Raw genomic sequence first — 17224 nt, forward strand, 5'->3', positions numbered from 1 at the left:
CTGTCGATTTATTAAACAATATTTGGCAGGTACCATTTACTATGGGTCACCACACATGAACATGGATATCTCCTTGTGTCAGAGAACATCTGGACTCGTCTGTGTATAATACATTTCACCAGTGACAAAGTTACCAGTGGTAATGGGAATGGGAGAACTGAAGGTGAGGTCCAAGATGTTGTCATATCAAGAGGCGTACTCAAACAGGACATCAGGTTCTTACAGTCTCATAACCTGTTCATTATAGTCTGATCGGATACAGCAACTCCAGTGGACCTTCTGAGATCGTCTTGCAGTATTGTGGCAGTATCTGTACAAGCTGCAATGCAGAGATGGCCAGGTATTAGGCTTCATGTGAGATGGTAATACGCTGGCGACTTTATCCATCTCACCTTGTGTACTGACCTGTCTCCTGAAATGTGTTCACGACCTATGGGTGACACATGGAAAGGCATTGGAATTTGCACCAACATGACCAAAATCTACCTTTTTTGAATCAGACTGCCCTTGCAACTTGCACAGCATTAAGATGTTGCATTGCATGTCCTTGATTGAATACATTGTCTACAAATGCAACTGCCATCTGTGTATCTCAGTAGAATATACTGGGACACTGGTACTCATGTCTTTCCAGGGGTCACCTGGCACTGTAATGCATAAAAAAGCCAATTGATGACAAATAATTTTAATTGTTGCCTAATTGAAAGTGAAGATCTCAAACCATGTGATAAGACCGCAGGTACTGCTTGTATCAGAATAGATTCAATGTACTGGACATTGATGCACATGCTCCACAAGTTCTTTTGAAAACTGGATAATAAAGGCATACCAACTGGTGCAGCTGTAGAGAGAGATTTTGGTACAGGGGGCATTGTGTTGAAGACAATAAGAGGCAAATTAAGAGATGAAAAATTTGAAAAACAACTTTACTTAATCTGAGATTCATTGAGATAGAAGAAGCTGTAGACAATATATTTAATTACTGAGTGACTGATAGCTGGATCTGATACAGTTAGTTTTGATGTATAGTAACTTTAAGTCTAATTTAGTTACTTTTCCTGGGAAGTAACTGTATCTGTAACCAAGTTTCTCTCAATAAGTAACTTTCCCAACACTGCTCATTTGGGATTATGTATAATACTGACAGTCCACCACCTGTTCTCCAGAAATCCATTTCTAACAATTCCAACTTTTGTGCATGTTATTTATTTGTTTTACATTTTACTGATACGTGTAATAATACACATAGTGTTGTATTTAGGTAGGTCTTTTCCTTTTTCTGTCTGTATGTTTATTTTGACCTGGAAATTTAGTTAGGGATAGAAATGCCTTGTTTTGTCTGATTTGTCAAACTTTCAATTTCAGTTTTACTTTGCTGAGTGCTGATCTTTCATTGTTGTCATTCACCCTTTTTTGAATTTTTACACCAATTATTTATGAAGCAGCCTGTACATATACTTTCAACAGATTATTGACTGTATTTCAATTGTTTGGTATATGTGCAAATGGGGGCAGTACACTCTGCTGTGATTCCTGTACATATATTACCTGTTTATATGGGTTGCACAGTTGATGCTATGCAGCTGAAATGAAATGTGTAGTGAAAAATAAAGGAAAATATTCATGTATTCCAAACTACACTATGCCAAACATACAGAATATTCACTTCCAGAAATTAGCTTAATTGTATGTTTTGTACTCCACAGTTATTGAAGTCTTTACTAATAACAAGAGGAAAGAGAGTAATAAAAAAGGATCAAAGAACCTGTGTAAGGAATTGTTCCAGGAACGATTGTAGTCCCATAATGAATAACAACACTAGAAATTATACGTGTGCGTGGTATCTGGAAGACTAACACTTCCTGTAGAGAGACACTTCTAACAGCATAAATTTGATTATGTTATTGATCACACACATCTTGTGTAATATGTTGTGCTGTTAAGTGATGTTTCATTTCATCTATTTTTCATTTTGTATGTCAATAATCAGTACTCTTTTTGCTTATTCATCTACTGAAGGTTTTAAGTTCTATTCTCTATGTTTCATTCTAGGTAAGGGAGTGACATGGATCTGTGAGAGTGTTGGCTTTTACCAGAATTTGCCAGCAGGAGCTGTAAGTTTCTCCACTGACAGCTCTTTGTTGGCAGTCGCTTTTGGATGTTGTGTAACAGTCTGGATTCCTGAAACTAATGAGCTCCAATGTAGCCTTACTCATACTACAAATGACAAAACCATTAGGTAATCTTTGATTCATGTTATTCAGTAGTGTAGTACCTAATGCTGTATATAGCATATCACATTACAGTCAAACATAAAAATGAAACAGTGGAAATTCCAGGTTGGAATATCAACAAGGCAATGAAAAGATAGTTTGCTACTTATTGTAAAGATGACACGTCGAGATGCAGACAGGCACAACTAAGAGACTCTTACATATTCATTCATTCATTCATTCATTCATTCATTCATTCATACAAGCAAGCACAGCTCATACTCACATGACTGCCCTCTCCAGTTCCAGTCCAAGCTGCCTGAGATGGCGTTCATTTGTGCGTGAGGTGTGCTTGCTTTGTGTGTGTGTGTGTGTGTGTGTGTGTGTGTGTGTGTGTGTGTGTGTGTGTGTCCGTCCCTTTTCTGATGAAGACTTTGACCAAAAGCTAATTTGTAAGTGTCTTTAGTTGTGTCTGCCTGCAATGTAAAATGTAAAAATGAGTCTTACAGTTTGTGTGAAAGAATAATGTCACTTATTTACTGAAAGAAGAACAGACACAGTAGGGTTGTTGGCCATGCAAATTGAAAACTGTATTTGCATAACTTCTAGCATTTATATTTCTTACACAGTTCCTTCGTCTGTAAATCTTAAAAGTCAAGCTGTTTCAGAATTTTATGTCTGAGTGTATTAGATTCCATATTCTATTATCTTTATGCAGAGAATTAGTAGACAATAACCTGCTTGATATTTTAGTTTTGTATGTAATCCGATGAACCATGGATCTTGCCGTTGGTGAGGAGGCTTGCGTGCCTCAGCAATACAGATAGTCATACGTAGGTGCAACCATAATGGAGGGGTATCTGTTGAGAGGCCAGACAAACGTGTGGTTCCTGAAGAGGGGCAGCAGCCTTTTCAGTAGTTGCAGAGACAACAATCAACCAAAACAGCCTTGCTGTGCTGGTACTGCGAACAGCTGAAAACAAGAGGAAACTACAGCCGCAATTTTTCCCAAGGGCATGAGGCTCTACTGTATGGTTAAATGATGATGGCATCCACTTGGGTAAAATATTCCGGAGGTAAAATAGTCCCCCCTTTGGATCTCCGGGCAGGGACTACTCAGGCGGATGTCATCATCAGAACAAACAAAATTGGTATTCTGTGGATAGGAGTGTGGAATGTAAGATCCTTTAATCGGTCAAGAAAGTTACAAAATTTAAAAAGGGAAATGGATACATAAAAGTTAGATGTAATGGGAATTAGTGAAATTCAGTGGCAGGAGTTACAGGATTTTTGGTCAGGCGAATAGAGTGCTATAAATACAAAATAAATTAGGGGTAATGCTGGAGTAGGTTTAGTAATGAATAAAAAAAATAGGAAAGCGGATAAGCTACAATGGACAGTACAGTGAACACGTTATTGTAGCCAATTTAGACATGAAGCCCACACCCACCGCAGTAGTACAAGTTTATGTGCCAACTAGTTCCACAGATGATGAAGAGATTGAAGAAATGTATGATGAGATAAAAAAAAAAGAATTATTCAGATAGTTAAGGGAGATGGAAATTTGATAGTCATGGGGACTGGAATTCGATAGTAGGAAAAGGAAAAGTAGTAGGTGAATATGGACTGGGGAAAGGAATAAGCCCCTGGCAGAATTTTGCACAGAACATAATTTATTCATAGACACCAGAAGATTTCAGATTGATTATATAGTGGTAAGACAGAGATTTTGGAACTAGGTTTTAAATTGTAAAACATTTCCAGTGGCAGGTGTGGATGCTGACCACAATTTATTGGTTATGATTGGTTAGATCAGACTGAAGAAAATGCAGAAATGTAGAAATTTAAGGAGATGGGACCTGGTTAAACTGAAAGAACAAGAGGTTGTAGAAAATTTCAGAGGGAGCATTAGGGAACATTTAACAGGGACAGGGGAAAGGAATACAGTATAGAAGAATGAGTAGCTTTGAGAGATGAAATAGTGAAGGCAGCACAGGATCAAGTAGGTCAAAAGACAAGGGCTAGTAGAAATCCATGGGTAACACAAGAGATATTAAATTTAACTGATGAAAGGAGAAAATATAAAAATGCAGTAAATGAAGCAGGTGAAAGAGAATGCAAATGTTTAAAAAATGATATAACAGGAAGTACAAAATGGCTAAGCAGGATTGGCTAGAGGACAAATGTAAGGATGTAGAAATATATCATTAGGGGTAAGAAAGATGCCACCTACAGGAAAACTAAAGAGACCTATGGAGAAAAGAGAAGCAGCTGTATGAATATCAAGAGCTCAGATGGAAAACCAGTCCTAAACAAAGAAGGGAAACAGAAAGGTGGAAGGAGTGTATAGAGGGTCTGGACAAGAGTATGTAGATGAAGATGGAGTGGGACATATGGCACTGCTTGAAGAATTTGACAGAGCTCTGAAAGACTTAAGTTGAAACAAGGCCCTGGGAGTAGACAGCATTCCATTGGAACTACTGATAGCCTTGGTAGAGCCAGCCATGTCAGAACTCATCCATCTGGTGAGCAAGAGGCAGAATTCCATCAAACTTCAAGAAGAATATAATAGTTCCAATTCCAAAGAGAGCAGGTGCTGACAGGTGTGGAAATTACCGAACTATCAGTTTAATAGTCATGGTTACAAAATACTAACATGAATTCTTTACAGAAGAATGGAAAAACAGGTAGAAGCTGTCCTCGGGGAAGACCAGTTTGGATTCTGGAGAAATGTAGGAACACGCGAGGCAATACTGACCCTATGATTTCTCATAGAGGGCAGGTTAAGGAAAGGCAAACCTACATTTATAGTATTTGTAGACTTAGAGAATGCTTTTGATATTGTTGATTCGAATACTCTCTTTCAAATTCTGAAGGTGGCAGGTGTAAAACACAGGGGACAAAAGGCAATTTACAAATTGTACAGAAACCGGGTGGCAGTTAGACAAGTCAAGGGGCATGAAAGGGAAGCAGCGGTTGAGAAGGGAATGAGACAGGGTTGTAGCCTATCCCCAACATTATTAAATCTGTATACTGAGCAAGCAGTAAAGGAGACAAAAGAAAAATTTGGAGTAGGAATTAAAAAGTCCAGAGAGAAGAAATAAAAACCTTGAGGTTTGCAAATGAAATTTTAATTCTGTCAGAGACAGCAAAGAACTTGGAAGAGCAGTTGAACAGAGTGGACAGTGTCTTGAAAGGAGAATACAAGATGAAAATAAACAAAACCAAAATAAGGATAATGGAATGTAGTTGAACTAAATCCGGCGATGCTGAGGGAATTAGATTAGGAAATGAGACACTTAGAGTAGTGGATGAGTTTTGCTATTTAGACAGCAAAATAACTGATGATGGTCAAAGTAGAGAGGATATAAAATGTTGACTGCCAATGGCAAGAAAGCATTTCTGAAGAAGAGAAATTTGTTAACATCGAGTATAGATTTAAGTGTCAGAAAGTATTTCCTGAAAGTATTTGTATGGAGTGTAGCCATGTATGGCAGTGAAACATGGACGGTAAACAGAAGAGAATAGAAGCTTTTGAAATGTGGTGCTACAGAAGATTGTTGATGATAAGGCCAGTATTACACTATCAAATATCTTTGTCAAAGATATTTGATGGTGTAATAGGGAACTTTGTTAAATGTCGTCCAATATTTGATCCAATCTAGGGCCTCGCTGTAGATTTGATCAAAGAAGTCGCTTGTCTTCTGTTCACTGCAATGTGACATGTTACCACATGGAGTGCTAGCATCGCTGCATTCTGTTGTCTGTAGAGTTTTTATAAACAGTACCGGTAAATACAATTGGTGTGTGCCGACAACTACAAAATTAATAGAGATGTATGAAGCTGATGAGGCACTTTACAACGTGAGGCACGCTGAATACAAAAATAGATTACGAAGATTGGAGACCTGAGCTGACCTAACCTAACCTAACCTAACCCTCTCCTGTAATGTGTTGCAGTGAGCCTGTCTTCTGCAGATGTAGCAGTTCTTAAGTAAATATTGTTCTTTGTGATATGAGGATACACTTCATTGAGCACATACAGAAATGTATGCTCATCCATTCTTAAGTAATTGATGTACGACTTGACGTCCGCCACTATAAGCTCACGTAACAAGTTTTGTTGAATGCTTTTATCGTGTCGTCGTAAAACCCACGGCTTCACCCAGGTATGTTTCCTTTTTTTTCCCCGCTTCTCTTCCGCATGTGGACACAGTGCAATTGAGGTACATGCAACTGCTGCGGTTAATAACAAGTTGTTGTTGTCAGCCATCTTGAACTTTGATGAAATATGATGACAGCATAATACCCCTGCTAGCGCTACGTCAAAGATGTTTGTCAAATATATTTGACGGAATATTTGATCACATCTTTGACAAAGAAATTAGATAGTGTAATACCGGCCTGAGATAGGTAGATCATGTAACTAATTAGGAGGTACTGAATAGAATTTGGCAGAAGAGAAATTAGTGGCACAACCTTGTGTTGGGAGGGCGGGGGGTTAAAAATTGAAGAGAGAAACCAAGAGATGAATAAAGAAAGCAGATTCAAAAGGATGTAGGTTGCAGTAGTTACTCGAAGGTGAAGAGGCTTGCACAGGATACAGTAGCATGGAGAGCTGCATCAAACCAGTTTTTGGATGGAAGACAGCGACTTATAATCTTATTTTAGCTTTATTGTTTCATCAGTGTATATCCTGACATTGTAGATGGACATATGTCAACTTTGGGTATACTGTTGCTGCTGTCCTCGGTTGATGGACATAATATTTTTTCAGTAACATTTTTAAAGTTGTTCACTGATTTGATATTGCATGTGTATTATAATAAGTTTTTCATTATTTTGATAGTTGTAGACACTCAAATTTGAAAGCTGGTTCTTTACTCACAGATATTTTTCCAAGACTGTCAAAATAATAAAAAAATTATTGTAATATACAATAAACATCAAATAATTGAACAGTTTTAAAATTTGACTGAAAAACTATTACATACAACGACTATGGGAGCAGTAATAGTTTACTTATAGTTAACATATGTCCATCTACAACATCAGGACATGTGCTGATGAAGGCTGTAAAGCCGAGACAAGCTTATACACAAAAATAAAATATGGAGCAGTATACTGTCTAGTAATTCTCTGCATAATGTCCTATTGTGACATAATATATGCTGCAGGTCACATAATAAAGAAACTTATAGAAATTTTATTACTTTCGTTGTGACCTAAACTTGTTGCCACTCATTTTATGTCTTTAAGATAAATTTCATTCTTTGATGATCATCAATGTATTCAGAATAATTAAATAAACAGCAGTATTGATATTGGTAAGTAGTAGTAGTAGTAGTAGTAGGAGGAGGAGGAGGAGGAGGAGGAGGAGGAGGTGTACAATACATAACTATAATCTGTTTAAAATAATTTGTTACTTGACACTGCATTCTTCCAATCTGATTTCCTCCGATCAGAACTCTCCCCGTCACAATGCAGCAATTTCCCCCATTGCTACTGTGCTCCCAACAGTGATGAATAGTGCATTGTATACTACATGGGTGCTCTGTTTCAGATGTTTTGAATTATAACTTACTGTTTGCTATATTTCAGTTACTATTTTTGGTGTCTTTATCATGTCTGTTGAAATACAAAATAAAAGAGGGCAGACTCAAGCTTCAGGATCCAAACACAATAGCAAAGAAAGGCAGACAAGGAATTGCTTTTAAAGGATAATCATGACAATTCCTGTGTGAATACTTTCAAAAATAAGAGATCGGCAAACTTATCATACCAGCCACATCAGCAAAGCTAGAATGGGTACGGGGTGAATGACAGTTAGTGTGGTATTGGCAGTGAAAATACATGGAAGAGAACACTGAAACAGGGCTTGCAAACCATGATAGGCAAAGTAAGAAGAGAAATGTTTAGAAACACCTAATTGTTCTGGATCCTTTGACACAAGATGCAATTCAGTGTAGCATTGAATGTTGTTATCATCTTGGAATGCATCATACTGTAGATAATCCTCTTACCACACTGTGTGAGTCCAATCTTTTTAAGGGCAGTAAATCATCATTAAGATGTGTCCTCAAGACTTTTGGTTTCAAATGCAGAATAATTTCAGGTCATAAAATGTTGACAGAGTGAGCAGATACAAATTTGGTGATCTGGATTCCTGCGAGAAGTGAAAGATTTCAATTTTGAAATCATGATTTGGATCAGTGAAATATGGGTAACAGGTGGTCATACTTTAACAAAATATTGGAGTGATAACATGGGAGTATGAATTACCACTCTGCCCCCCCCCCCCCCCTCTACCTCCTTCCTTTCACAATGGTGGTAAATATATATATTTTTTTTTTTACGTGTTAGTATGTGCCATCATGTTGTTTCTGGCTGTCAGTTTCTTGTACGATAAAATATTATGGCCAAGTACTATCAAGAAATTAATCATAATATATTTATTTAATTGGTTTGAAAATTCTTTGTTTTCAAATTTGGAAAATCTGCCGATAATTATAGTAATTCTTCATGCCAGTGGTTATTAAAAGCAACCTGAAACATCTTTGTTTGCAATAAATGTGAATACAGATGCAAATTGTGCCTCAGCGTGTGGAAATACAAATTTAGATGTTCCATAATAAATTGTATCCAGATGAACTGTTTTATCAGAGATAGTTTGAAATTGTGTTATTTTGTACATATAAAAATTCAAAAAGTAAACTATTTTTGATTATAGGTATTCATCTGGTGAAGCCCAGATTGAAAAGAGAATGTATGCAAAAACGTGTTTGAAAAGTAGAGTGTACCAATGTGCGAATTCAGCAATGTATCAAAGTGCGTACACTTGTAAGTTATGCTTTGAAACAATGTCCACTGTGGGTGGTTGAAAGCTCTCTATAAGATACATGCCACATATGACAATGTAGGGCACAGCTGTGGAATCTAGCTTCTTGTAATAAAGAATGCATATGTATGTTTGCAAGCTAAAATTGGTGTTATGCAGATACTTTAACATGACAGGTTTAGGTGGGGGATGTTCTGAACTATGGTTGTGTAAGATACCAGTACTGATACATCGTGAGCTACCTTGTTTATGATGCTGCTACCTCATCAAACAATTGTGCGATAGCCGCTACCAAAAGCTTAATGCATTCCACTTTGCTTTGGGTTGTGTGTTGCTCATTGCTTTATTTTCTTATTGTGTAATTAGTGAAGAGAGTAACCCTGGTTCATCATGGTGTTAGAGAATGACTCTCACAACAGTAGAAGGGACTGCCAATCTGTATGACTGTGTGTCAATTCTGTTTTCACAGAAACATAGAACTTGTGTGTAGGCTGGCTGCACTGCTAAAGGGAGATGGAGCCTGTTCCCCTGCACCATTCCTCTGCCGTTCGGCAATCTAAATTCTTGTTTGTTTGTGGTGATGGTGCATGTCTGGAAAACAAAACTGGTCAAAGTATTTCAACCACACTGAGAATCTTCCTGACCACACTGAGAATCTTCCTGTAAAGTGTGAATAGGTGTATTATCAGTTCCATTTCTACTCTTAAATATCTTTCCAGAGCTATGTTGCTTTTTCAAGTATGGATCGCATGGCTATGAATCCCCATGAAATGTTTTTTGCAAAAGCAAACATTCACTCAAAAAGCTCTTACTATAGAGGGTAAAACTATTTCTTCATTGTTATCATTACTTTATTATTGTTATTGTTATTATTATTATTATTATTATTATTATTATTATTATTATTATTGTCATCATCACCATCACCACCACCATCATCATCATCATCATGATAATTTCAGCTCCAATCACCTTCTCTGTCTCTTTTTATGATCAATTTTGTGTTCAGGCATGTAGTGTGGCAAACTTTTAAATTTATGTTTATAATAAAAAAAACCTACTTCACCCAAAATAGGGGCTACATTTTTCAGGTCCCTAGCTAATAAGGATAAGGTTTCAATCTATCTTTCTTGAAAGAAAAACAATGTTTGGTAGTTACCATTGATCTCATACTGAAAAAAGTGCTTACTAGAACTTCTCACTTTATAAGTCACAGTCCCGGATGTATGAGGTCTGTTCAGAAAATTCTGGAACTTAGCCCCAAAATTTTTTACACTTACCTTTTACTTATTGTGAATGGTCTCCTTTTAAATACTCTCCTCCACATTTGATACATCACTCCCAACACTGTTTCCAGAAGCAGCCTTGGCATGCTTCTTCCTGGATTGCGCAAAGTGCCGCCTGCGAATTTGTTTTATCTTGTCTATTTTTGCAAATATTTGTCCTTTAAATGGGGTTTTCAACTTTGGAAATTAAAAAAAAAAAAAAGGTCCTAAGTGGCCAAGTCTGGAGAGTACAGAGGATAGGCAGACAGTGATTTTGTTTTTGTGCACAATAATCACTCATCCACAGGAATGAATGTGCGGGTGCATTATTGTGGTGCAAGAGCCGTGAATTATCTATCCACATTTTATCTCTCCACATTTTATCTCTCTCACATTTTCTTGCAGGTGTTGGAACACGCCCTGATAGTACCATCAATTAACAGTTTGTCCCTGTGGCATGAACTTATGATGAACCAATCCTTCAAAGTCAAAGAAAACTATCGGCATGGCTTTGACATTTGATGTGATCTGACTAGTTTTTCTTGGTCTTGGAGAACCGTTCCTGACCCATTTTGGAGGTTGAACCTTAGTCTCAACTTCGTGACCGTAGACCCATGCCTCATCACCAGCAATGATTCTTTTAAGGAACATCTTGTTCTCATTTGCGAGATCCAAAAGCTCTCCACAGATTGCTTTGCAAAGGTCTTTCTGATCTTGACTCGTGAGCCTTGGGATGAACTTGGTGGCAACATGATGCAGTCCACAATGCTGTGTCAGGATTTCATGGCATGATCGAACTGAAATGTTACATTCTTCTGTAATCTCGTGGATAATCAGTCTTCGGATGGCATGCATAATTTCATTGATGTTCCTGACGAGCATCGTTGGTAGATGTCGTGAATGAGGGTCATCTTTAACTTCTGTCTGGCCATTTTTAAACTGTGTGAACAATTCATAATGCTGAGTATGGCTTAAGCACTCATCACTGTAGGATTCCTGCATCATTTGGTGTGTCTCTGTAAAGGTTTTTGGGAGTTTCATGTATAATTTAATGCAGATGCATTGCTTCTCTAACTGTCATCTCGAAATTCACATACTGTGTGATGCAACTCTCTCCTGAATACAGCACTGAACAATGACAAACAGACATACAACAATGAAACTTCTGCCAATTACACATTAAACAGAGGCATTTTTAGGGATGCCAATCGCATTTTGCTTCAACACACCATTAATGCAAAATTATGAATGTTCCATATTTTTTGAACAGACCTCTTATGTTGTAGATAAGGTAGCTATCTTAAGTCCAGTAATGCCAGCATTGCTCCAGAAAAAAATCTGACGAGTGCTAGTAGATCTTGAACTCTGTTGATTCTTCCCCAACTTAATTACGTATACAGATAATAATAATAATAATAATTTTGTGTGTCTCTATGGCTTGGCACAAGTGTTTCTATTAGACACCACCTTGATGAGTTGCGTGCTCCTATCCTACCCTGTTTATCCAACTGGGGAAAGGGGACCCACAGTTTAATGTGGAATCTAAACCACTTGTTGTTTCACACAATTGCTCACATTGTTGAGATACAAAGGCTAGGTTAAAATGCAGCCTGAAAAACTGTGGTGCATATGAGGTTTGACTCCATGATCTCTCAGTACTTAGGCACATGCTTAACCACTAGACCACTGCGTGTATATTGAGTTGGTGCGTACATTCATAGTGTTTTTCCATAAGTTTAATAAAAACAACAGATACACATAACAGAGACTTTAGTTATCAGTAATTCATCAGTAGTATATTCTCCTTCGTTATTTGCAGTAATCTTCCAATGCTGGGGTAGCTTTTCAATTCCGTGACTGTAGAAATAATTTATTTTTTAAGCGAAGAACTCATCAAGCCATGTTTGGATCTCATTTTCATCCAGAAAGAAACTTCCTTGAAGATTGTTTGATAGAGAGCAGGAAAGGTGAAAATCTGAGGCCACAATATCAGGTGAATAACACTGGTGCGGAATGACTTCCAACCCAACTCCTGTATAGTGTTTTTTGTCAGTCTAACAGAATGCGGGCAGGTGTTATTGTTTAGTAGCACCATTTCATGCACTCTTTGGGTTGTCTTTCTTGGATTGCATCTGCAAGATGTCTCAGTTGACAATGAATGTCAGCAGTGATGGTTACACCTTGTGAAAGCAATTTGTAGTATACCACACCATCTCTGTTTTACCAGATGCATAACATTATCTATTGTGGATGCAAGCAGGTCTTTGTACGGGCAGTTGCTGCTTTGTTTTGGGTCAAATATCCCTTTTTTTTCTTCTTATGTTAGCATAAAGACACCATTTCTTGTCACCAGTAATGGCACAGGATAGGAATGGCCATGTTATTCACAAGCCAACCAGAGAACAACCAGAGATGCACATATGGCCATCCACTGATTTTTATAATTGTGGTTTAGATAATGTGGTACCCATACTCACAATTTTTGAACTTTTCCCATTGCATGCAAATGATGCATGAGGGTGGAATGACCATAATTCATCACATTTGCCAGTTCTTGAGTACACTGATGTGGATCTTTATGGATTAATGTGTCTAAATAATCATCATCAAACTCCGAAGGTCTTCCTGAACGGAGAGAGTCACAAATGTCAAAGCAACGCTTCTTAAAATGAGATAAACCATTTCCTTGCTGTGCTCTGTACAATGGCTTTATCACCATACACAACACAAATGTTTTTGGCTGCCTTCGCTGCTGTCACCCCTCTATTGAACTGACAGAAGAATATATTAGAAATGTTCTGATTTCCCCCACTTGGCATACCATTTCGTAGTATCCACAGCCCCACCATTATCTCAAAATGGCAATATGTAAACTTAAATAGTAACAGCGAACTACAAAAAATATGAAAATCAATAAATAAACCCATAGCAACTGGAATACCAGCTTGCAAAACAAAAATAGTAGGAACTTATTCACCAACCCAATATATAGATTTCTGTGGGAAGTGAGTTTGCATTTATCAAAATAAGTGACATAAATAAGTGTGTATATAGATTTCTTTGACAAATGAGTTTGTGAGCATCAAAATATGTGACATAAATAGATGTATCTGTTGATTACACTGATTTAGAAGCTTAACATTTTTACACTGCCACGGACTGTAGACTTTAGCATCTGATATTAATTTCAACTGGGTGCCATTAGTTGTTTCTGTGTAAAAGGGGCCTGAATAGTCAGACAGACAGACAGGTGAACAGCAAATGGCAAAAATATTTTTTTGTGGTTTTCAGATTCTTTCCTTTATTTGTACTGTGTAGCAGTTCTTGTTGCCAAATTTCATGATTCTAGGTCAAGGAGAAGTAACCTGTAGATTTTGAGGAGTGAGTTTGTGAGAACCAAAATATATGACATAAATGGCTGTATCTCTTCATTATATTGACTTACAAGCTTAAATTTTTTACACTCCCAAGACTGTAGACCCCAGTATGTGATATAAAATTCAACTTGATATCTCTACTTGTTCCTGAGAAAAAGAGGTCTTAACTGTCATACAGACAGACAACAAAGTGATCCTATAAGAGTTATGTTTTTACCATTTGTGGTACAGACCCAAAAAATATAAGTAACATTACTTTTGAAGTGAAGCACTGCATCTGTCACCCATAACCATGCAGGAGTTTCAAGCAGTGGTAATGCTGTCATGCCACATGACAAACATTAATAACAAGCAGTTTTAATTAGAGTATATCTAATACAACATAGGGTGATAGCAGTTTTCCCCTTTTTTCCAAAGTAGGTTTTCCTGCAAATCTCATTATAATCGTTTGCAGTCCATGCAAGCTCAGTTTAAATATAGCAGCTTATGTCTGTCTGTGTTAATTTATTCCTCTTCCCTGAGGGTTTTCCTTCAGGATATGGTGTGTGGAACATGATGTACATGTGTTAGTTGGGGGGGGGGGGAGTGCATGTACATGTGTTTGTGTGCTTGTGTGTGTGCATAGGAGGGAGTCATCACAGTTGAACACTAAAACTGGAAAGAAATATAAAGATGCGGATGAAAATGAAAGATTCTGAATGGCAGAAAGGGACTGAAATACATCAATTTAAAGAAATAGAGAATTTTTGTGTGTGTAGGTGTAGGGGTTAGAAATGTAGATAAAGAAAAACAGTTATCAGAAAGAAAGTCATAAAATGTTAACAAAACCCAGAGAGTAGAGAGGGAACTATGGAAGAGAACTCAGAGTTCGCGGAGAGGGTTAAGAGGTGGAAAGTGATCCAAGTCCGTGCTTCTCTCATTTCTGTTTGGACCGTAGTTCTTCCTCAGTGTTTTATTTTCACCTGCATCTTGTCATTTCTTTCTAGCTATGTCCTTTTTAGTTCTCATCATTGTCCTGTTGGTGCTTGCAGCTTGGTACTGGTACTAATAGTGGTTATTGCAGTCCAGTCTTTAAGATGCTTTTGAAACCTTGTCTTACTGAATTAGAATTCTGAGCTAATTTTCCTGCTCCGAACACCTCTTTAGCTTTCCTTTCCTGTGTGATATTTGTCAGCTTATCCTGTTTGATGAGGGAGCTGTTTTAAAGGTAAAAACTGAAAATTTAACTTTGTTATTACGGTTGTGTGTCCATTAACACTACACTGTTTGTATTCGTGTTGGTAAACTGTTAAACAGACAGCCCTCCATGCCACTTTTAATGCACTATAATTCGTAATATTTATAGTTGCTGGTAATAATTTTTGTTCGTTTTTAATTTGTTGTATTAAACTCCCAGTCAGGTAAACTTTGGGCAACAGGACTGTGTCCATCTCATTGTTAGTGCTTCTCCATGTGGAATATATGTGTGGAACGTAATAACGTTATCATTGATGTGGATGGTGCCTTTCAAGCTCAGCATTCTGGCTGCTGATCCAAAATCAAATTTGATGGCTGCTGTGTCTGCTGAAAATGAATGTAAGTAATTACATACTTATCTTCATAAATTTTTGTTAAGTTCTTAAAGTTACTATGCATTATAGACTGTGAATACAAAGAATTGTTCATCTTTGGCAAAAGTTTTATACTATTTAAGTAGTAGTGTTTCAGTATCTTCCGTAAAAATAAAATTCTGACTGCATGTGTGCGTTAAGGTAGACTCTTTACTGGCAAAAAATTCATAGTGTGATGGAGGACACGGAGAGCTGGTTTTGGGTGATGAGCTGGGCCATGAAAGAGAGAGTGGATGAGATAGGAAGGAATAGAGTGGAATAGAGGTGAAAGACAATTTTCCCAAATGATAGGGATGTGCAGAGGTAGGAAAGGCAGCCCAAAAGAGGGGGATTTTGGGGTAGATGAAAGTCATCTGTGCCCTGTTGGGTAGCAATGTGGTCTGCGGCTCGCCCAGTTGGAGGTTCGAGTCCTCCCTTGGGCGTGGGTGTGTGTTTTGTCCTTAGCGTAAGTTAGGTCAAGTTAGACTGAGTTGTGTGTAAGCCTAGGGGCCGATGATCTCAGCAGTTTGGTCCCATAGAACTTGCCACAAATTTCCAAAGTCATCTGTTATCGACCGTCACCCGTAGTGAGATGATGTGGGCATGGAAGGAATTTAGTGCAATATTTAACAAACTGAAGGGTTTGGTGCATTGCTGTCTGGAAGAGCCTGCTCTGCCGCCGGCCTCATCCGGCCCCCAACTATGGTGACCCCAGCCATGACAGCAGACAACCATGAGAATATGGAAATGTGAGTGCTCTGCCCACATCTCCCTTTGCTGCCGATGCTCAGCAATGGAAAGTGTGTCATCAAAGGCCTCACTGAAGTGAAATGACAGGAGGGGCATTGCATATGCCATCATCATGCAGGGTCACCAGGCAAGACTGCAGCAGTGCAGAGATTGGCAGCTCAAAAAGTTTCAGCTCAATAAAGAGCTACAAGAATGCTGCAGTTTTCAAGCACCTGAAAATGGTGACTGGAGGAAGAAACCGACTGCTAGGAATCCACACGCTAACAAGGTGTGCAATCAGAAAGTAGTGGTTGACAAACGAGGGTGATCTCCATTCGTTGCCAGTCATGAATGTCGGTCACAAGCACCGGGCAAAGAGAGTCATGCATTGTCACAGCTCAGCAGCCTTGGAGGTGCCTTTGTCGTCCTGGAGGAGGAAGGAGATTACTCTGGCACAGCAGCAACCATCACAAAGGACTATCTTGGCCACAGCTCCATTGGCCTACAATCTGCAACAATGAAGGAACTGAGGCCACCACCAGTCATCTTCTGAATAAAAGACAAATATCATAGTGGACCAAATCAGACTTAAATGTGAAATCATCAAGAAAAGGCATTGTGCAAATTAATCTCTGCAACTGTGATGATTACTGCAGCATGACGAGTGGAGTGGCTGCAATCCACTGGCCGTTCTACAGTTATGACATGGAACTGGACAATTTAATCAGTGTTTTATTTCACGGCTTCTCGTGGATGACTCAGCTTGATCACTTGCTTGAAGAGCTTGAGAACCTCGGGTTTGGGGTGTGCACCATGGAGTGTATGAGAGTCCCAGACTTTGAGGAGGGTAGGCCCCTTCTGCTGATTGTCAGTATGGATGATACTGTAAATTGAATGTTGTTCAACATTGCCAGATGTTGGAGATTCTGGTCACAGTAGAAAACTGTAAACCATGATGTGAATCGCCACAACGTGTCAAATGTCAGGGCATCAGGTTTGTGGTATGCCACTGCTCGATAACTGACATCTGCATGAAGCGTGCTGGTGGCCGTCTGAGCTAGCAATGCTGTCTGCACACCAGCCAGGGGTAATATGCCTGCAGTGTGACAAAGTATGCCATCCAAGATCTGCACCCAGGTACACCTGAACAAAATTGCCAGAACGTACCTGCCACAGCTGCCAGCCACTGACACAGCAGCCGTGGCTACCCTAC

At 38.5% G+C, this 17224-nt stretch overlaps 1 protein-coding gene across 1 annotated transcript in view; it reads left to right on the forward strand.

Moving 5' to 3' along the window:
* The window catches only part of LOC126473133 (WD repeat-containing protein 75), a 195330-nt gene that overhangs the window by 62598 nt on the left and 115508 nt on the right, over positions 1 to 17224 (forward strand). Inside the window, exons 10-11 of the mRNA XM_050099988.1 lie at positions 2053 to 2239; positions 15090 to 15268. Of these exons, the coding sequence (XP_049955945.1) occupies positions 2053 to 2239; positions 15090 to 15268 (366 nt within the window). The remainder of the gene's footprint in view (positions 1 to 2052; positions 2240 to 15089; positions 15269 to 17224) is intronic.

Source organism: Schistocerca serialis, chromosome 4 (genome assembly GCF_023864345.2).
Source record: "Schistocerca serialis cubense isolate TAMUIC-IGC-003099 chromosome 4, iqSchSeri2.2, whole genome shotgun sequence".
Taxonomy (NCBI): Eukaryota; Metazoa; Arthropoda; class Insecta; order Orthoptera; family Acrididae; genus Schistocerca; species Schistocerca serialis.